Raw genomic sequence first — 22,954 nt, forward strand, 5'->3', positions numbered from 1 at the left:
TGACTGAGACATAGTCACGGATGACCACATCTAGCCATGCTAAAGGAAGGTTGGGAAATGTTGTCTTGCATGGCAGGGCAGCCAGGTGTCCAGGTTGAACTTGGGGGTTAGGGTGGGGATCTGTAACTAAAAGTCAGGATGAATGGATACCTAGGACATCCTGATGCCCCTCAGTGGCATCTTCGAGGTGATACCATGTTTTTGCTACAGAGCCTCAGAAATTTTCCTTTTAGTCTCTAAATCTATTCTGAATTTCTTCAAGGCTTTAAATTGATATAACTGTGAAATTCAGTATGAGAGAATTAAAATTGTTTTTTTCTTGTTGTAAGTTAATTCTTTACCTAAAGTATAGGACTTTTTCCCCCTTCTTTTCAGTTTTCTAAAGCTATAAGCCCAGGTATTTATTAACTTTTTATGCACTAACTTAGTCATAATAAATATCCTTCAGAGTTAAGTTGCTCTGTCCTTTGCATTGTCTTATCCATTTGAAAAGGCACAACTTAAAATGCTTTTAGAATCGGAATTTACAGTTGGCACAGTTCACAGGAAGCAACTAGGTGCTCATATTTTCTTTCTGTTTTGTCTTAAAGGCATAAACCAGTTGTTTTGACTGAGTTAGTAGAGTTAGTTCCAAAGGAAAAAAAAATAGACTGAAGGTAAATAAACATGTTTGCCTAACCTCCTGCACCAAATTTTAAGTTGTTTTGCAACTAATAAAAATGAAGTTGTACATAGTTAAATTAGATATCATTTTTGACCATAGTATAAACCCTCCGTTGATTCATTCAGTAGACACTTAGGTAGTGTCTACTGTGTGGCAAGCTCTGGGTATACAGCAGTGAATGAGCAGGGCAAGATGCTTGCTCTTCTGGAGCTGACTTTTCTTCACCAGAAAACCCTGGTCCCACTTAATCCAGCTGGTCTCCCAGTCTCAAAAACTCTCACCAACTTTCATATCCTCCAACCATAATAATACTCAAAGACCAAAGAATATTGATTCAAGAGTGTCTCTCTTTCACTCGCATTGCTCAGGAATTTACTTCAGTTAAACTTATTTTCTTAACTTCCCATTTCTCATCACCATCCTCTATCTGAGCAATATTTTCTATTCTGTAGAGACACTTTCTTTCATTCCCCTCGTATCCAAGAGATATGTTCTGTAGAGCTATCTTCTCAACTAATGTGGTGTTTATAGTTGGGATTGGATTGATAGATATCAGAAGCTGTCCAAAACCTCAGCCTGATTTAGAGTTCTTACCTCAGCAATAGTTGGAGTAACACATTTTTGTGAAGCAACACAAAAATGTTGCTTCAAATAGTGATAAACTTGTAACACAGATGATTTTATTTCTTCAAGTCCTAGGTCAGATTTAATAGTGTGTGTCTAAAAAAGTGGCTCAGCAGGCTTCTTTCACCCTGCTGGGTTCTGTATCCATGAGGTCAGAAAATAATGAGTCATAAAAACCTACATGCATTAGATGGTTTTCCCGCAAACTGCTGGCAGCTGGAGTTGAAAATAGGGTTTAAAATTTCCACAGTATTAGTGGGAAAACACAGCTGGGTTAAGATGCCACTTCCATTACTTCCCCAAAGTAAAAGGAAATAACTTCAGGTACTTTTCTTGCAAATATTTCCTATTTTAAAAAATAGCTTCAGATTTTTTATATAGGTAAAAATTGAAGTTCCTTCAGATATCCTTTTTATGTAAATAGGGATTTCAGTACTTAGAGATTGTACAAAAGATGGGGAAAATGGAGTTTGAGTAGCTGATGAGAAAAAAAGGGACTGAGAATGGCCAAGGAGTAAATGAATACGTTTGGTTCCCAGAGGACTCTAAGCAGAGACTGAAGAGTTGTCAATACTCTTGGCAATTTTCAGTTGCCAGAAAAACCTAGATTTCAGCCAAATTAATAAAGACAAGAGGTGGGCTATGAGTTTGATATGATATTTAGTGAGCTTCTCAGAGTGTTCAAGAGTGAGTGAGTCATGGGTAGGGTCCCAGAATGAGATTCATTGTTACAAATGCTTAGGACTTTTTTTTAAGCAGTAACTTGTCTGGTTTTAAAAACAGGGATCTTTCCATCTCATTTTGTTTCCATCTAAGGATTGTTTAAATATTATGATACTTAGTTAATACAGCATCAGGTACCATTCCACTCTGTGAAGATAATATTTGTCATTCACCAAACTTTTTAAGGCTGGCTTAGGGAGGCCAGTAGCCTGTGTTATGCTGAACAACCAAAAAAAACGTTTAAGTAATGACTGAGCACAACTGTCAACTTTGAAACATAGTATGCAGAACAGGAGCAAAAATGGGAGAGAAAGAAAGGAAAGGGGACCAGTGAGTGCCTTTGTGGGCAAGAGAGATTGGTGGCTAACCAGAGGGAGAAATTGGCAGATGCTGCAAGCTACCTGCCCCTCCTCAGTTATTCAAGGGAGTTCCTGCTTCTCCATTTGAAAACCCTAAGAACAGGCACTGTTGCTAAGTTTAAGGTTCAGACAGCTGAGTTGGAGCTGTCAGTTTCTTCTAAAAGAGGGTAAGGAAAATGCTAGGTGTATCAGTCATCACTCTTGATTATAAGCAGTGGAAGCCACCTGTTTCTTATTACCTTAAAAAAAAGACTTCACTGAAAGTGACTCACAGCAGCACCAAAAAAGGTGGTAGGTCAAACCTGGACCACAGTAGACACCAAGCGACCACAGCGATCAGGAAGGGCAGGAAGCCGAGAGATGACAGCTGTCTTCTCAGCAGCAGCAGCTGGGTAGAATGCCATCTGCTGCTGCACTCCCTCTTGTCCCTGTCTGCTCCAGATTCAAAGTCTGGGGCAAAGTGTCCATTTGGCCAAACCCAGGCCAACCCAGGCCAGCCCAGGCCAACAGCCAGCAGATGGAGAATTGTCCACCTTGACTTTCACAGAGGGAAAGCCATGGCACCAGACCCACACACAGCAGTGACTTCCCTGCTATCGTGAGGGCTGGGTGCCCTGCTCCCTCCAGAACGGCACATCCTGTATGCTACAGTCAGAGAAGGTTGACTGTGAAGGATGCCCGCAGTGCTGGAACAGGCCTGTGGCCCTAAGACGGCTGCTGAGAGGCTAAGAGAATGTGACCGGCTTCCTGCTGCTAGACTGAAACGGCAGGAAGGAGGAGGAAAGTGCTTGTCGCAGTTTAGCCCCAGATCGCATCTCGAGAGCAGGCATGGTAGAGCGGCTGGCTGGAGGAACAGTCTGGATGGGTAAAGCCACTGCCCAGAGCTGGAATGTTGGCCTGTGGGCATCTATTGAACAGTCTGTACCATCTGTACTATCATCTGGGAAAACCACTTCTCCTTAGAGGAGTTAGTTGATTTTTGCTTTTTAAAGCATGAACTTTTTTCCTTCTAGAAAGCCATTAACTTTAAAATCATGCTTAAGTCTGAATCTGGATATAGTCTTTCATTTACTTCTGTTTCTGAGTTCGTAGACACAGTTGTTTTTTTGTTTGTTTTGTTTTGTTTTGGCTGCACTGTGCGGCTTGAGGGATCTTGGGTTTTCTGACCAGGGATTAAACGTGCATCCTTGGCAGTGAAAGGTCAGAACTCTAACCACTGTACTGCCAGGGAAGTCCCCTTGGACACAATCATGACTCAGGTGAATTTGGGAGATAACTCTTAAACCCCTTAAATGAGATGATAGGAAGCTTTAACGTGAAGTTCTGGCTGAGCCATGGATTAAAAGACGTAAAGGTTTAAAGGGGATGAAACTTAGAAGGGGAGTTTTTAATGTTTTTTTTCTTTAGATGTAACTCACATACCATACAGCTCATTCATTTAAAGTGTGAAATTTAATGTTTTTTTAGTATATTCACAGAGTTATGCAGTCAACACCACACCCAACTTGTGAACAGTTTCATCACTCCAAAGAAACTCTGTACCCATTAGCAGTCACTCCCCATTTCCCCTGACACCCATTTGTACACCCCAAGAAACTACTAACCTGTTTCCATACATTTGCCTGTTCTGAACATTTCACATGAATAAAATCGTACAAAATCTGCCTTTTGTGCCTGGTTCCTTTTATTGAGCATGTTTTCAAGAGCCATCCATGTAGTAGCATTACTGTTCCTGTTCATTCTCTAAGTCATGTCGGATTCTTTGCAGTCCCATGGACTGTGGCACGCCAGGCTTCCCTGTCCTTCACTATCTCCTGGAGTTTGCTTAAACTCATGTCCATTGAGTCATGATGCCATCCAACTGTCTTTTTGTCTGCCGCCCCCTTCTCCTCTTGCCCTCAGTGTTTCCCAGCATCAGGGTCTTTTCTAACGAGTCAGCTCTTTGCATCAGGTAGCCAAAGTATTGGAGCTTCAGCTTTAGCGTCAGTCCTTCCAGTGAATATTCAGGACTGATTTCCTTGAGGATTGACTGGTTTGATCTCCTTGCTGTCCAAGGGACCCTCAAGAGTCTTCTGCAACACCACAGTTCAAAAGCATCAGTTCTTTGGTGCTCAGCCTTCTTTATGGTCCAGTTCTCATATCCATGTATGACTATTGGAAAAACCATAGCTTTGACTAGATGGACCTTTGTTGGCAAAGTAATGTCTCTGATTTTTAGTACACTGTGTAGATTTGTCATAGCTTTTCTTCCAAGAAGCAAGCATCTTTTAATTTCATGGCTGCAGTCACCATCTGCAGTGATTTTGGAGCCCAAGAAAATAAAATCTGTCACTGCTTCCACTTTTTCCCCATCTGTTTGCCATGAAGTGATGGAACCAGATGCCATGATCTTAGCTTTTTTCATGTTGAGTTTCAAACCAGCTTTTTCACTCTCTTCTTTGACCCTTATCAAGGGGCTCTTTAGTTTCTCTTCACTTTCTGCCATATTCTAAATACATGTCCCTTATCAGATCTATGATTTTCAAATATTTCCTCCCACTCTACAGATTTTCTTTTAACTTTCTTGATGGTATCCTTTGAGAACCAAAAAGTTTGTTTGAAAACCAAAATTTCAATGAGGCCAAATTTATCTGTTTTTTATTTTTGTGCTTTGGGTGTCATAAGCAAGAAAGCTTTGCTTAACCCAAGGTCATGAAGATTTACTCCTACACAAAGAGTGTTATTATTTTAGCCATTATATTTAGGTCTGTGCTTCCATTTTGAGTTAATTTTTGTGTATTCTGTGAAGAAGAGATTCTTAACTCTTTTGAAGCAGCAATAATTGATATTTGGTGGCAGTACATGGAGAAATAGTAAATAATGTAGTTTTTTCTCAGTTTGAGCTACATTTTCCAGGGGATCATTTGCAACTCTAAGTTCTTTCTCTCTCCCTTTATATATTTTTTTTTTTTTTGGTTGTTGGGTGTTAAAGTTACTAGGCTTTCAACAAATCTCATTTTATTGCTTGCATATTATTTAGCATGTCAGCTCCTATATAACCATTGAAAGCTATTTTTTAGTTATGTTTCACACTGGACAATTGGAGAAGGAAATGGCAACCCACTCCGGTGTTTTTGCCTAGAGAATCCCAGGGACTGGGAAGCCTGGTGGGCTGCCGTCTATGGGGTCGCACAGAGTCGACTGAAGCAACTTAGCAGCAGCAGCAGCACACTGGAGAAAATAATCTGTACTGCCTGGAGATGCATTTTAGGAGTGAGTGAACTATTTTGTATAAAGATTATTATAATAATACCAAAACAAACTCACTGCCACTATTTGTTTCCTGAGTCATAGTTTATTAAATTTGGAGCCAATAATGTAATGAACATGCTGAGGCAAACTTTTAGGAAGAAATAGATTTGCCTTTGCAGGAGTAGCTCATTCTGATACAATGAAGGACACAGGCCTGGAACAAGTCTTGTCTTTGATGAGAGAGACTTCTGTTGCCTGGGCTCATTTATAAAATCTATAGGAAGTTTGAACTTTAGTTGTAGTCTGACTCAAAGACTTGTGTCTCCTCTTGTTCTGAGCTGTATCTGACTGTGCACTTCATCATAGGTTCCCTCTCTTGATTCCGTCTTCGGTCAGGTATGTCCGATGGCCCAGGCAACCGGTGCGTTCAGTTCCCTGAATCCTCAGTTCGCCTATGGAAGTGTGTTAATTCTTTCCTCCTTACGTCTCTTTCATCAGTTTGCACTCTCTCTTCCTGAGCCCGATCCAGGCCCGTTCTCACTCAGTTCTAAGCTCCCTAAAGTCCCTTTAGGATCATCCCTTTCCTTTCTGTAGCCCCCAAAACTGATGGAAAGTATTCAATAAATCTTCCTTAATGATCTTTATTCCACCATATTTGCACAATTTTGTGACTGTATTAATGGTGCTTATCCTCCTCCAGGGTAGAGGTTGTAGTAAAATGATTAATACATGAAAAAGAAAGCAGCCCTTCTCTCTCTCCACACAAACCTTTCAGGTGTGGGTGTGCCTGGGTTCCTGCTACTTTGAATGTGCGTGTCTCTGAGCAGTGGATGAGAAATGAAATAAAATAGGGAGTATCTCACCAGGTTTAGTTGTTTGGTTTTGGTATGGATTTTTCTGAAGGATATTGGAGTCCACACTCTGGAATTCCTCTACATCTGAAATCAGAAATCTGTAATGTCGGTACTCCACTCTCAACCTCACCTCTGACAGAGTCTTCACGCTCTTTCGGGTGTTTAGTCTCCTTCCCACCAGACTTGTTCTTTGACCTCCAGCTGCTTGAATTTTCTGTTTTTCCCCTCATTCTCACTTCTTTCTTGGCCTCTCTTTATTCTCTGCCCACTTTGGATCTCATGTGTAATCTTGTGAACAGCATTGTTATCAGCATGTTCAGCTCCCTGATGCCACTGCTCTTTGCACCTTCCCATTTCTAACTGTATCTGCTACCTCAAACTCGGAATTGCTCTCCAGTCTTCCAGTGTCCTGAAATGTGCATCGTTTAACACTGCCAGAGAGCAGCCATGTGTGTGCCTAGATGGGGGTGGGAGGAGGGGGTACTCAGGGGACTGAAACCCAGCTCTCATGTGCTGAGTCTGCCCAGAGGGGACACCTTCCTCTAGTCAGCACAAAGACACCATGTGGGCTCACAGAGAACCTAGGTGCCCAAGCAGCCTTTCTAAAATATCTGATCATTTTATTCTTCTGCATAATCCTCTTCATTGGTTCCATTAGCTAAAGCCCAAGCTCCTTAGCATGGATTGCAGATCCTCTGTGACCAAGTCTGAACTGTCTCACCAGGCTTTTGATGACAGTCACCGTATGGTTAATTACCCAAACTGGGACACTCCTGAAAGGAAGGGGCACTGTTAGTAATTATGGCAGGACAACAAGCTGAGGCTCTGGGCACCTGTGTGTGACCAAGCATCCCACACCTTGGATTCTTACAGTGTGGCTGAACCACACTGCTGGTGGTGTTCCATGGGCACTGGGTTATTTATCAGTCAAGAGATTTTGATAAAGTTATTTTGACTACCCTGTAGTGAATCTGAGGACATTTTTACTTCTTTCTCTGATTAACTATTGAATGATGAGGTCAAAACATCCTCAAGAGCAAAATGTCAAGATTAAAACTGTCATAGCACAAATGATGGGACTGGAGCATCTATATATTCTATATTTCTAGTTACTTGATCAGTGTGCTTTCTTTCTTTAGAACTTCTATTTCCTCTTTCCCATTTTCCTCCATTTCTCTGGTTTATTTCAATTTATTGTTCAAGGCTTCCCTGGTGGCTCAGAGGGTAAAGTGTCTGCCTGCAGTGCGGGAGACCTGGGTTCGATCCCTGGGTCAGGAAGATCCCCTGGAGAAGGAAATAGTAACCCATTCCAGTATTCTTGCCTGGAGAATCCCATGGATGGAGGATCCTGGTAGGCTACAGTCCACGGGTTTGCAGAGTCAGACACGACTGAGCAACTTCACTTCACTTCACTGTTCAAGACACCGCAAGGGTCACCTGTCCCAGTGATCTTTCCCTGACATGTCCTGGCTGGGCTTGGTGCTGACTGTCGTGTTCCACAGCACCCTCTGTGTGTGCATATGTTTAGTCACTCAGTCGTGTTTGGCTTTTTGAGACCCTGTGGACTGTAGCCTGCCAGGCTCCTCTGTCCATGGGGGTTCTCCAGGCAAGAATGCTGGAGTGGGTTGCCATGCCCTCCTCCAGGGGATCGTCCCAAGCCAGGGATTGAACCTAGGTCTCCCGCACTGCAGATGGATTCTTTACCATCTGAGCCACCAGGGAAGCCCACAGCACTCTGTTTTATTGTACCACAAACCTGTTTTATTGCACCTAAAAAAACAAGTGTGTCAGTCATTCAGGCCTGCCCTGCCCACAGAATATAAGGTCCTTAGGGGAAGAACACTGGATTTTTAATCCAGTGCATCCTCAGTGCCTAGCACAGGGCTTGAGAAATAATGGATCTCTGTAAATATTTGTTGACATGGAGTAATTTGAATTCTTCATTGTAATACAAAGTTAAATATACTTGTCCTTTATCTTCTAGAGAAATTCTTAGGATACCTGCTTGGAGATTTTATGAGGTTGGCCTTTGGAATATTGAACTTGTAGAGATTATTGTTAAACTAATTTTCATATGATAGAAATATGTAAGAGGAAGATACAGTCTCATAATATTAATGTATGTTGTGCCAAGAGTATGAACAGTGGTGTGTTAAACTTCAGTTTTCCATGCCATGACCAAAACTGTTCTGAGAGTTTCTGCAGAATGATACCTGTTTAATACAATGAAGAGCCATGACGCCCATTAAATAATAGTACTTCGTTCTTACCCTCTGTTCAGAACTCTCTAGCTTAGGTATTTTGAGTAAAGGTGTCAGTGTTGTCTCAGTTTTAAGTATTTGTTTTATAAGTCTAATATATTCTTGTTTCATCTTTTTAGAATGTTTCAGACATTTAAAGAATGGTTTTGGTTGGAAAGATTCTGGCTTCCTCCAACAGTAAAATGGTCAGATCTTGAAGATCACGATGGACTCATCTTTGTGAAGCCCTCTCATTTATATATGACCATTCCATATGCTTTTGTCTTGATAATTATCAGACATTTTTTTCAAAAGTAAGTAATGTTTGTGTGTCTTTCCTCTCCATCCCCCTTTGCCCCACCTCTAGAATAAAGGATTTTGGTAAGATCCTTAAAGAATCTTAATCTGTTGCTCAGAGGTCACCACTAATGGGTGCTCATGAAATCAGATGCACACTAAATGTTGTCTAGAAACTAAACAAATAAAATCAGAAATTCTGTCTCCACAAGTACATTAGTTTCACAGTGAAGATAATTGAGATTGAGAAAGGTTAAGGATCACAGAGCTTATTAGTGTCAATGATGGTGCAAGAACTTAGCTCATCTTCCACGTACCATGTTGTCTGACAACAGACATGCGTGCCTGTGTCCTTTGTCAGCAATATTAGGAGAGTATAACTAGCGGATGCATTATCATTTTAGAATGGCTATAAAATAGCAGAAATGGTTTATTAAATACCAAACAATATTGTTTTATAGCATAGTTTAAAGGTTTATTGAAAATTTTAATAGCAAGCCTTCATTCCAAAGGATAAAGAAATCAAAGAAAAAATATCAATTTGCTTTCTCAGAAAAAGTGACCTTTTTTTTTTCTTAATTTACTTTATTTTTTTTATTTTTTTTTTTTCTTAATTTACTTTAAATAGATATTACTTCCAACCTTTTTATTAAAACTGTACTAGTGTTATGGTAACTGAAGATAAATGTTCATCTATAATTTTGGTAGTTGTCTCTATTTCAAAAAATTGTTATTAGCACATTAATTTTTTTTGGAGCAAAAGAATATTCAAATGTCAAGAGTTGGATGAACTTAAAACAGAATCCCCAGTAGCTGAGTTGGTAAAGAATCTGCCTGCAGTGCAGGAGACCCTGGTTCTCCTGGGTTCAAGAAATTCGATTCCTGGGTCAGGAAAATTCGCTGGAGAAGCAATAAGCTACCCACTCTGGTATTCTTGGGCTTCCCTTCTGGCTCAGCTGGTAAAAAATCCATCTGCAATGTGGGGGACCTAGGTTCGATCCCTGGGTTGGGAAGATCCCTTGGAGAAGGGAAAGGCTACCCACTCCAGTATTCTGGCCTGGAGAATTTCATGGACTGCATAGTCCATGGGGTCGCAAAGAGTCAGATTCGACTGAATGACTTGCACTTTCACTTCACTTTCACTTTCTTTCAAGACAAAATCTGATAAAGATCATTTTGTCCAAGACTAACTGTGGTGCATATTGTACGTTTATGACCATTTGCAGGGTTCTCATCCCAAGGGTTTAACCAACTCTGTTTAATGGATTGTCCAAGAGGTTTCTGTACAAATAACAACTTTACTTTGGCCAGCAATGTGCTATTGATAGGGGGAAGAAAAGAAAGCCGCTTGATACTACTAAACTCTAGCTGAGAATGCTTGATAGTGTTTTCCTTTTTGACAGTTAACTCTGCTTTTACTCACATGTTTAGATTTGTCAGAGAATGCCTAAATTAGAATTGTGCTGCTGCACTTGTAAATTAGCAAATTACTCTGCTGTCCTGAAATATTTGCTTTTCTTGAGTAGTGTCTGATGAGCTTTGAACTTGACATCCAGGTTGTACACTTGCAGATTTCCTACTTTGGTGTGGACAGCTCCATTTTCAACATTTGATCAGACAGTGAACTAGAAAAGTGTTTTGCTTGCCAACACAGCATAGCTGAGGAAGACCAACTTGCTGTGTCCTGGTCTTGGCCTCTCCAGCAGTTATCAGGAAGGAATAAAATCTTCTTTTAAACCTTAAGGCCATTCTTACTTCTTCTCAAGGGGTTAAGTATAGTCTTTCCTACCCCCTTATAACTTTAACTCCCAATAACTCACCCTTAGTTTTTTCCAACCCATGACACTACAGAAAACTGTGTTGCTCCACTAATCTCGTATCTCTTCTTTTTCATATCTGTTTTAATGCAAAAGAAGGAAGGAAAATTTAACATGAGAGCAAGATCATGCTTTTTGAAGTAGAAATTTATATTTTTTCAGGGCTTTTATGTAATTTTCATTAGATTAAACTGCTTAGATCATAAGATATTACTTACACCTTGCATTTGAATAGAAGCTTATAGTTTAAGAGATATATAAAATCATAAGTGGTATGATCTCAGTCAAGAAAATGAGAGCTAAGTGAGCTGGCCAAGGTCACATGGTTAGTAGGTAAAGAGTAGACCTGAAACTTGAGCCCACATGCTGTGACACCAGATTCAGGGTTGCTGAGTTTTTATTTTCCCCTGAACCAGAACTTCTAGGGCTTTCACAATGAAATACTCATGATGGCAAAAGAGAGTAAATTGATATCCTTTGGGAATATAGAAGATATGGCTTAAGGAGATGATAGCAAATGTGAACTTTCCTATCAAAATTCATGTACACTTGATACCATGTTTCAGCATATCCTGTGATATCACAAGAAAGCTTCTTTCTTTTGCCCTGCATTATGTTTGTGTTATACCTCCTCATTCTAGGAAGTGACCTGGAGTTTTGATTTGTCTGGCTCATTTTTATCTTAGCTAGGAGCCATTCAAAATGAGAAAGGGCCCTCCCCAGAAAGGAGTACAGAGACCGACAGATGAAGAACAAATAAGTAGATCATTTGAAAGTTACTGACATTTGCTTTGTATTTAGAATTTCTTTTCCTTACAAGTTTTAATTTGTGCCTTATGCTTTGATATTTTGGGGGGAGGGGTCTAGAATAGCAGTTACTAACTAGTACATCCAGATTATTCTGTACATCCTTCTTTGTGTCTTAAGTATGATTTAGAGGGGATCTAAGCTACTCAAATTTAAGCACATGTGGAATAAGCACATTATCCCCGAGTAAATTATGGCCCTGGAAGAGTCCAGGGCAAGGGTAAGGGTGGTAAAATCAGAAGGTAAGCTTTTTTTCTTCTACTTTTATAATTTTGTTTATTTATTTTGTCTGTGCTGGGTCTTCATTGCTTTGAGGGCTTTTCTCCAGTTGTGGCAAGCAGGGGCTACCCTCTAGTTGCAGCGCACAGCAGTGGCTTCCCTTGGACAATGGGGAACTCAGGCCTCAGTAGTTGCAGCACACATGGGCTCAGCAGTCGTGACTTGTGGGCTCTAGAGCACAGGTTCAATAGTCGTGGTAAATGGTCTTAGTTGTTCCGCGACATATGGGATCTTCCAGGATCAGGGGTTGAACTTGTGTTTCCTGCAGTGGTAGGCAGATTGTTTACCACTGAGCCACCAGGGAAGCCCTTTTCTTTTACTTTTAATGATACAATGAGTAGATTTCTGGGCTCTGCCATTTCCACTGAGCAACATGAGGGCATTAAGGGTTCTTTAAAGAAGGGTAGGTGTAGCAGTTTACAGGAATTGAAAAAGGATTGTTACTGTCTTCAGTTGAAAGTCTCAAAATATATACCTTGGACTTAAATGTTATCTGAGACTTGCATTGCTTCAGATCTGTGTTCTTTTATATAAAACCTTCTGATTAAACTCTGATCATAGAGCCTTTCAATTCTTAGGAACTAGGAATCAATCTTAATGGCAGTAGGCTGTTGTTTCTGTCTAGATATTTAAACTTCACATGCTTAATAAATGCCTAGGCTTGCCTTCTTTTTTATTCCATAAAAGAATATTGAAAAAAAATATGTGTGGGGTAGTGCTCTGGGATTGCTCTGCTTTTGGCTCACAGGTAACTGTTGTAGTGCCAAGTGAAGAGGTGTCTGAACAAGGCCATCTGAGGGCTCAGTTGTACAATAGTAGCAAACCTGTGACTCATGCCCTGGTAATTAATCTAACTTTGAACCATTTTACATGGGAGTAGAAGTTCACATTCTCTTTTCTTCCTGTGAGATTTTCCCCTTCTATTCCACATCAATACAATGAAAGTTCAGGCAGGTTCATGTCTAAGGTCCTTATAGAGCTAAGACCTGTCATTTCCTTCCTTTTTAAAGTTCAGTTTATCAAATATTTATTGTGTTTCTTTATTCTCTCCTTTTTGAAAATAAGTTTTTAATTAAGCACCTATTCATATTTATGTATACTTACATAAGTATAAGTAAATACATAAGTAAAAGGTGAATTGATTGTCTAGATTCTTTTGAAAAGAAATATAATGCTAAAGTAGCAAACTGTACTTATATACTTCCTCTGTTTTACTGAAAATGTAATTTCTGTTCTTGAAGCCTGGACATGTTAACAAACAGGACTATTATTTCTCTTTCTTCTTTAAATTAATGCTTTGACTGTAGATGTTTTCCTCATATCAGCAAGTATGTTATAGATATGTATTTTTATCCATTGTGTATGCTTATCTCTCACATGACCCTCAGAGGGAAATGTTATACTTTATTTGGCTTTGAAATGTATAGGCCATTTCCAGGAGAACTTAGGTCATCTGGAAATTAGATTGGCTTATACATTTTATCCTGGCTTCCTTGGTGGCTCAGATGGTATATAATCTGCCTGCAATGTGGGAGACCCAGGTTCGGTTCTTGGATCACAGAGATCCCCTAGAGAAGGGAATGGCAACCCACTCTAGTATGCTTGCTTAGAGAATCCCATGGACAAAGAAGCCTGGCCAGCTACAGTCTACTGGGTTGCAAAGTGTTAGACATGACTGCGCAGCTCAACACTAAGGCTAACTAATACATTTTATCAGAGAATTTTCCTAAAATTTATTTTTTTTTATTTTTGGCCATACCATGTAGCATGTGGGATCTTAGTTCGCCGATCAGGGACCAAACCTATGCCCCCTGCATTGGGAACTTGGAGTCTTAACCATTGGACTGCCAGGGAAATCCCTAGGAAATTTTTTATTCAATTCCATGGTTATAAAAATGAATTTAAGGGCTAAATGATCATTCATAACTAAATTTCCAGCATTTAATTACATACAGAAAGTTCTGAATACTAGAATAGCCTGACCTATCAGACAATGGAGCCTTTGTTAGACCTAAGGGAAAAATAGGGACATGTGATTTTTAATCAGCTTTACTGAGGTATGATTTACATATAAGAAAGTTCATCTGAAATTTGATGCATTTTGACAAATGCATGTAACTATCACCACAGTTATGATGTAGAAGATTTCAATTGGCTGAAAACATCCCTGTACCCTGTGTAGTTAATTCTCTTCCTACCTACTGCCTCCTTGTAATCACTAAAATGCTTTGTCAGTATAATTTTCCTTTTTCTAGGATTTCTTATAGATGGAATCATATAGATTATAGTCTTTTATGTCTGATTTCTTTCACTTAGCATAATGCTTTTGAGGTTTTTTTTTTTTCATGTTATTATATGTATCAGTGATTCTTTGTCATTGCTGAGTAGTCTTTTCAACATATTGCTATCCTGAAATTTATTATCCTTTAACTAGTATGGAAATTTGGATTGTTTATAGCTTTGGCCTATTACGAATAAAGCTTCTGTGAACATTTGAGTAGAAGAATTTGTGTAGGTATATGCTTTTATTTCTCCTGGTAAATAGCAAAAGTGTTCTTCAGAAGGCATTGTTAATGCAAATATAAATCTGTACAGTAGATTATTTGGCAATAAAAATGAATGAACTTCAAATGCATCCAGATACATTGATGGATCTCAAAAACATTACTCAATGAAAGAAGCCAGGCACAAGCAACCACAAATTATATGATTCTATTACATTAAATATCCAGAAAAGGCCGTTATAAAGACAGAAAGTAGAGTAGTGATTGCCTGTGACAGGATTGACAGGGAGCAGAGATTAAAGTAAATATATATGAGGTATTATATTGGAATTATGAAAATTTTCTAAAGCTGATTCATGGTAATAATTGTACAACTTGGTAAATTTACTGAAAAAAAAATCACTGAATAGTATACTTGATATGATGAATTGTATGATATGTAAAAATGCATTAATAGTTATTTTTAAAAGATGTCGATAAAATGGAGTGGTAAGTCAGTTTAGAAAATCTATACAAGACATTTTGTATATATTTGATGAGGGACTTAAAGTCAGAATGCGTAAAGAACTCATAACTCAATAACAGACGAAAAGACCTGATTTTTTTAAATGGCCGAAAGTTGGAGCAGCAATCTCACCAAAAGAGATATTAATAGCAAGTAAACACATAGAAGATGTTCAATACCATTAATCATTACCAAAATGCAAAGTAAAACCACTATGCACTGGAAGTTAACGAAAATGTCAGAGTAAGGATCTCTGAAAATTTTCTCCTTCCTAACATCAGGAAACTAGCAAAAACTGTCAAATTAACTTTTCAGAATTCAGAATTAACCAGAGGCTTGCAGCAATCCAGAGAGTGTTATTGAAAAAAAACAGCTGACTGTTGGAAAGAGCAGCAAGCTTTGTGGCATTTTAACTTGCCCTATTTCTATCCTTACCTTTCCTCCTCTCTGATAGCTTTGAAAAACCAACAACCCACAATTTCAATGGAAACCAGCAGCCTGGTAACCACTGAAGGAAGCAGAACAGAGTTGGAGCTCCTTCAAACCATCATTCCCAGAGAATTGTCATTCTCTGACCTGTCTGTTGGTTCCTTGAAAGGGCATTACTCATAAACTGTCTTTATTTCCCTTTTCCCTTGGGGAGAGAAGGGGTACTTGTCTGAAACAATTAGAGATAATTGATTCACTTTGGAACTGCCTGAGGGTAGTGGAAAAGGAAAGATATGCCCATTTGAATGCAGAGTTCCAAAGAATAGCAAGGAGAGATAGGAAAGCCTTCCTCAGAGATCAGTGCAAACAAATAGATTAAAACAATACAATGGGAAAAACTAGAGATCTCTTCAAGAAAATTAGAGATACCAAGGGAACATTTCATGAAAAGGTGGGCACAATAAAGGACAGAAATAGTATGGACCTAACAGAAGCCATCCCCATGGAAAAGAAATGCAAAAAAGAAAAATGGCTGTCTGGGGAGGCCTTACAAATAGCTGTGAAAAGAAGAGAAGCAAAAAGCAAAGGAGAAAAGGAAAGATATAAACATCTGAATGCAGAGTTCCAAAGAATAGCAAGAAGAGATAAGAAAGCCTTCTTCAGCGATCAATGCAAAGAAATAGAGGAAAACAACAGACTGGGAAAGACTAGAGATCTCTTCATGAAAATCAGAGATACCAAAGGAACATTTCATGCAAAGATGGGCTCGATAAAGGACAGAAATGGTATGGACCTAACAGAAGCAGAAGATATTAAGAAGAGATGGTGGGAATACACAGAAGAACTGTACAAAAAAAATCTTCATGACCCAGATAATCACGATGGTGTGATCACTGACCTAGAGCCAGACTTCCTGGAATGTGAAGTCAAGTGGGCCTTAGAAAGCATCACTACGAACAAGGCTAGTGGAGGTGATGGAATTCCAGTTGAGCTATTTCAAATCCTGGAAGATGATGCTGTGAAAGTGCTGCACTCAATATGCCAGCAAATTTGGAACACTCAGCAGTGGCCACAGGACTGGAAAAGGTCAGTTTCCATTCCAATCCCAAAGAAAGGCAATGCCAAAGAATGCTCAAACTGCCGCACAATTGCACTCATCTCACATGCTAGTAAAGTAATGCTCAAAACTCTCCAAGCCAGGCTTCAGCAATATGTGAACCGTGAACTTCCAGATGTTCAGGCTGGTTTTAGAAAAGGCAGAGGAACCAGAGATCAAATTGCCAACATCTGCTGGATCATGGAAAAAGCAAGAGAGTTCCAGAAAAGCATCTATTTCTGCTTTATTGACTATGCCAAAGCCTTTGACTATGTGGATCACAATTAACTTAGGAAAATTCTGAAAGAGATGGGAATACCAGACCACCTGATCTGCCTCTTGAGAAATTTGTATGCAGGTCAGGAAGCAACAGTTAGAACTGGACATGGAACAATAGACTGATTCCAAATAGGAAAAGGAGTTCGTCAAGGCTGTATATTGTCACCCTGCTTATTTAACTTATATGCAGACTACATCATGAGAAACGCTGGACTGGAAGAAACACAAGCTGGAATCAAGATTGCTGGGAGAAATATCAATAACCTCAGATATGCAGATGACACCACCCTTATGGCAGAAATTGAAAAGGAACTCAAAAGCCTCTTGATGAAAGTGAAAGAGGAGAGTGAAAAAGTTGGCTTAAAGCTCAACATTCAGAAAACAAAGATCATGGCATCCGGTCCCATCACTTCATGGGGAATAGATGGGGAAACAGTGGAAACAGTGTCAGACTATTTTTTGGGGCTCCAAAATCACTGCAGATGGTGACTGCAGCCATGAAATTAAAAGACGCTTACTCCTTGGAAGGAAGGTTATGACCTACCTAGATAGCATATTCAAAAGCAGAGACATTACTTTGCCAACAAAGGTTCGTCTAGTCAAGGCTGTGGTTTTTCCTGTGGTCATGTATGGATGTGAGAGTTGGACTGTGAAGAAGGCTGAGCACCGAAGAATTGATGCTTTTGAACTGTGGTGTTGGAGAAGACTCTTGAGAGTCCCTTGGACTGCAAGGAGATCCAACCAGTCCATTCTGAAGGAGATCCAACCAGTCCATTCTGAAGGAGATCAGCCCTGGGATTTCTCTGGAAGGAGTGATGCTAAAGCTGAAACTCCAGTACTTTGGCCACTTCATGCGAAGAGTGGACTCATTGGAAAAGACTCTGATGCTGGGAGGGATTGGGGGCAGGAGGAGAAGGGGACGACAGAGAATGAGATGGCTGGATGGCATCACTGACTTGATGGATGTGAGTCTCGGTGAACTCCGGGAGTTGGTGATGAACAGGGAAGCCTGGCGTGCTGCGATTCATGGGGTCGCAAAGTCGGACACGACTGAGCGACTGATCTGATCTGATCTGAACAGAAACAGAAGATATTAAGAAGAGGTGGCAAGAATACACAGAACTATACAAAAAGATCTTCATGACCCAGATAACCACGATGGTATGATCACTCACCTAGAGCCAGACATCCTGGAATGCGAAGTCAAGGTGGCCTTAGGAAGCATCACTATGAACAAAGCCAGTAGAGGTGATGGAATTCCAGTTGAGCTATTTCAAATCCTGAAAAATGATGCTGTGAAAGTGCTGCACTCAATATTCCAGCAAATTTGGAAAACTCAGCAGCGGCTACAGGACTGGAAAAAGTCAGTTTTCATTCCAATCCCAAAGAAAGGCAATGCCGAAGAATGTTCAAACTACCGCACAGTTGTACTCATCTCACATGCTAGAAAGTAATGCTCAAAATTGCCCAAGCCAGCCTTCAACAGTACATGACCCATGAACTTCCAGATGTTCGAGTTGCATTTAGAAAAGGCAGAGGAACCAGAGATCAAATTGCCAATATCCATTGGATCATCAAAAACCAAGAGAGTTCCAGAAAAACATCTACATCTGCTTTATTGATTACACCAAAGTCTTTGACTGTGTGGATCACAACAAACTGGAAAATTCTTGAAGAGATGGGAATACCAAACCACTGTTCCTGCCTCCTGAGAAATCTGTATGTAGGTCAACAAGTAACAGTTAGAACAGGACATGGAACAACAGACTGGTTCCAAATTAGGAAAGGAGTACAACAAGGCTGTATATTGTCGCCCTGCGTATTTAACTTCTGTGCAGAGTACATCATGTGAAATGTCAGGCTGGATGAAGCCCAAGCTGTAATTATGATTGCCAGGAGAAATATCAGTAACCTCAGATATGTAGATGACACCACCCTTAAGGCAGAAAGTGAAGATGAACTAAAGAGCCTCTTGGTGAAAGTAAAAGAGGAGAATGAGAAAGTTGGCTTAAAACTCGACATTCAGAAAACTAAGATCATGGCATCTGGTCCCATCATTTCATGGGAAATAGATGGGGAAACAGTGGTAACAGTGACAGACTTAATTTTCTTGGGCTCCAAGCTATGACCAGCCTAGACAGCAGAGACATTACTTTGCCGAGAAAGGTCTGTCTAGTCAAAGCTATGGTTTTTCCAGTAGTCATGTATGGATGTGAAAGCTGGACTATAAAGAAAGCAGAGCACCAAAGAATTGATGCTTTTGAACTCTGATGTTGGAGAAGACTCTTGAGAGTCCCTTGGACTGCAAGGAGATCCAACCAGTCTATTCTAAAGGAAATCAGTCCTGAATATTCATTGGAAGGACTGATGCTGAAGCTGAAGGTCCAATACTTTGGCTACCTGATGGGAAGCTGACTCATTGGAAAAGATCTTGATGCTGGGAAAGACTGAAGGCAGGAGAAGAAGGGGACAACAGGGGCTGAGATGGTTGAATGACATCACTGAGTTTATGGACATGAATTTGAGGAAGCTCCAGGATGTGGTGATGGCCAGGGAAGCCTGGTGTGTTGCAGTCCATGGGATGGCAAAGAGTTGGACACAACTGAGTGACTGAACTGAACTGAACTGAACTGAGGGTAGTGCATAATTAATGGGTCAAACAATAAACAAAAAGCTTTCCTTTTTAAAAGACAAGCTGGGAAATATGTCCATAGGGCATTTTGAAAAGCTCTGACATACTCTTGGAAGTTAGAAGGCCACTTGAATTTGTAGAGCTTTGGCCATGCTCAGGGCAACCCACATGATCAAGAAGTATGATCTAGAAGTGAGTCCAAAGCTCTCACCTCTGGATGACCTTAAGGCTTTTGCAAACAGGAAGTGAAGGCTAAGGCAAAGTTGTCCACTGCCTGGTTGAGTGTTAAAGGTGTGCCCTGAAGTGTACACGAGCCCCTTAGCAAACACTGGAAGATTTATTGGTTCCAGACATTTAAGGACATCTCTGTCTAGTTGTTAGTAGACCACTAAGCTAACCTAATAAAGACTTTAGTGCTCACACATAAAGAATATAGACTTTACAGATCGGATTTTAAAAGTAAAAAACAAATGGACAACAACAAACAGCACGAACAACAATAAACTCTGAAGAGGGGGATATTCTGATTTCCAGAGTTGCCACATTATATTAGTAAGCATGTCTACTTTTAAGCAAAAATTATGACATGCAACAAAATAAGAAAGTATAGCTCATACACAGGGAAAAAAACCAGCAGTCAACTGAGTGTGTCACCTACAAAGCCTGGATGTTAAACTTATTAGACAAGACTTTAAGTCAACTATTTTGAAAATGTTCAAAGAACTAGTGAAAACCATGCTTAAAAACTAAGGAAAGAAATGTCTCACTAACTTAAGAATATCAGTAAAGAGATAAAATTATAGATTATAAAAAGAAATCAAATAGAAATTTGGGACTTGTTAAGTATAATAACTCATATTAAAAATTCACTGGAGGGCCTTAACAGCATTTTTGGGCAGGGAGAAGAAAGAGTCAGCAGTCTAAGGAACAGAAAATAAAAAGAATACAGAAAAATGAAGAGCCTCAGAGACCTGTGGGCCCTGATGAAGCATAACAACATATATATAATGGGAATTCCAGAAGAAGAGGAGGAAATGAACAGGATAGAAAATATTTGAAGAAATAAGTGGCTAAAATTTCCCCAAATCTGATGACACACATTAATCTGTAATTTGGGAAGCTAACCAAACTCCAAGAGGAATAAGCTTAATTAAAGAAATTCATATGTAGATATATCATAAGCAAACTGTTGAAAGATAGAATCTTGAAAGCAAGGAGAGAGAAGCATATTATCACATAACAGTGATCTGTGATAAGATTGAGTTGATTTCTCATCAGCAACCGTGGAAGCCAAAGGCAGTAGGAGGACAAATAACAAGAAAAAAAAACTGTCAACCAAGCAAAATTATCCTTCAAAATGAGAGAAAATAAGACATTTCCAGATAAGCAAAAACTGGAAGAATTTGTTGCTAAGCAGACCTGCCCTATGAGAAATACTAAAGGGAGTTCTACTGACTGAAAGCAGAGGATGCAGACAGTAACTTGAATCCACATGAAGAAATAAAGAGCACCAATAAAGGACCCACATAAGAAATAAAAAGAATAAATGCATTTTTTTGGTAATATGTTTTACTCCTATCTGATTTGAAAGACAGCTGCATAAAGTAATAATCATAAATGTCTGTTGATGAGAACACAATTTATAAGTACATAATTTATATGACAGTAGCAGTGCAGAGAGGGGAGGTAATGGAGTTTTGTATAGTGCTTAAACTGTTTTACTATTAATATGAATTAGAAAATTATAAATTAAGATGTTAATTATAATCCCTAGGTAATCCCGAGATGAACCACTAAGAAGATGATTTTTAAAAATAATAAAAAAAGAGAAGGAATTAAAAGAATACACTAGAAAATATCTGTTTAACACAGAGAAGATAATAATGGAAGGATAGAGAAACAAAAAATCATAAGCTGTATAGAAAGTAAGTAGCAAAGTGGCAGATATAAATCCTGTTTTATCAGTAATTAAGTGTAATTTACATTAAATGTAAATGAAATAAATACTCCAACTAAAAGACATAGATAGGAGGACTGGATAGAAATATTAATATATGATCCAAATATATAATTTCTATGAAAGACTCACTTTAAGTTCAAAGACATAAATAGGTTGAAAGTGAAAGAATGAAAAAATATATATCATGCTAAGCTAAGCTAAGTCACTTCAGTCGTGTCCAACGCTGTGCGAACCCATAGACGGCAGCCCACCAGGCTCCCCCGTCCCTGGGATTCTCCAGGCAAGAACACTGGGGTGCGTTGCCATTTCCTTCTCCAGTGCATGAAAGTGAAAAGTGAAAGGAAAGTCGCTCAGTCGTGTCCAACTCCTAGTGACCCCACGGACTGCAGCCTACCAGACTCCTCCCTCCGTGGGATTTTCCAGGCAAGAGTACTGGAGTGGGGTGCCATTGCCTTCTCCAATATATCATGCTAGCAATAACCAAAAGAGAGCTGGGATGGCTATACTTTATCGTTGTTGTTTAGTTACTAAGTTGTGTCCGTTTCTTTGCGACTCCATGGACTGCAGCCCTCCAGGCTCCTCTGTCCTTGGCTATACTAATACCAGACAGTTTAACATCCTTTAAATAGTTGCTGGAAACAAAGGATATTTTATACTATAAAAGGGTAAACATATCAAGATGATATAACAATTATAAACGTATATGTACCTAGCAACATAGTCCCCAAAACATGAAGCAAACAGAATTGAAAGGAGAAATAAACAATTCAACAATAATAGTTGTAAACTTCAATACCCCATTTTCAATAATGGATAGAACAACTAGGCAGAAAATCAACAAAGAAATAGACTCGATCAGTGTTATAACTGAACTAAACCTAACACATCTGTAGAGCACATCACCAATAACAGCAGAATACACATTCTTCTCATGTGCACGAGGAACATTCTCCAGAATAGACCATGTGTTAGGCCTTAAAACTAATCTCAATAAAAGTGAGAGGATGGAAATCATACAAGGTATGTTTTCTGACCACTATTGAATGAAATTAGAAGTCCATAACAGAAGGAACGATACTGGATGCTTGGGGCTGGGGCACTGGGACATCCCCCAGAGGGATGGTATGGGGAGGGAGGAGGGAGGAGTGTTCAGGATGCGGAACAAATGAATACCTGTGGTGGATTCATTTTGATATTTGGCAAAACTAATACAATATTGTAAAGTTTAAAAATAAAATAAAATTTTAAAAAAGAGAGAAATCAGCAAATATATGGAAATTAAACAGTATACTTCTAATAACCTATGGGTCAGAAGAGAAATCACAGGTAAACTAGAAAATCCTATAAGATGAATGAAAAAGAAAGCACCATACCAAAACTTATGGGATTCAGCAAAAGCAGTGCTTACTAGGACATTTATAGCTATAACCACATATATTTAAAAAGAAAAAAGATCTCAAATCAGTAATCTAACCTTCTACCTTAATAAACCAGGGAAAAAAGCAAACTGAATTTATAACAAGCAGAAATTAAGAAATAATAGAAATTAGAATATAAAATCAATAAAAGCCACTACACACCCAGTAGAATTGCTAAAATTAAGACTGGCAATACCAACTACTGGCAGAGATATGGAATAACTGGAATTCTGGCA

The 22,954-nt window shown here is 39.3% G+C and overlaps 1 protein-coding gene across 1 annotated transcript in view; it reads left to right on the top strand.

The window, feature by feature from the left end:
• The window catches only part of CERS3 (ceramide synthase 3), a 159,870-nt gene that overhangs the window by 14,276 nt on the left and 122,640 nt on the right, over positions 1-22,954 (top strand). The window contains exon 2 of the mRNA XM_027521876.1: positions 8,836-9,009. Coding sequence (XP_027377677.1) covers positions 8,837-9,009 — 173 coding nt within the window. The 5' untranslated portion in view covers position 8,836. The remainder of the gene's footprint in view (positions 1-8,835; positions 9,010-22,954) is intronic.

The sequence above is a fragment of the Bos indicus x Bos taurus genome, chromosome 21, assembly GCF_003369695.1.
Source record: "Bos indicus x Bos taurus breed Angus x Brahman F1 hybrid chromosome 21, Bos_hybrid_MaternalHap_v2.0, whole genome shotgun sequence".
Taxonomy (NCBI): domain Eukaryota; kingdom Metazoa; phylum Chordata; class Mammalia; order Artiodactyla; family Bovidae; genus Bos; species Bos indicus x Bos taurus.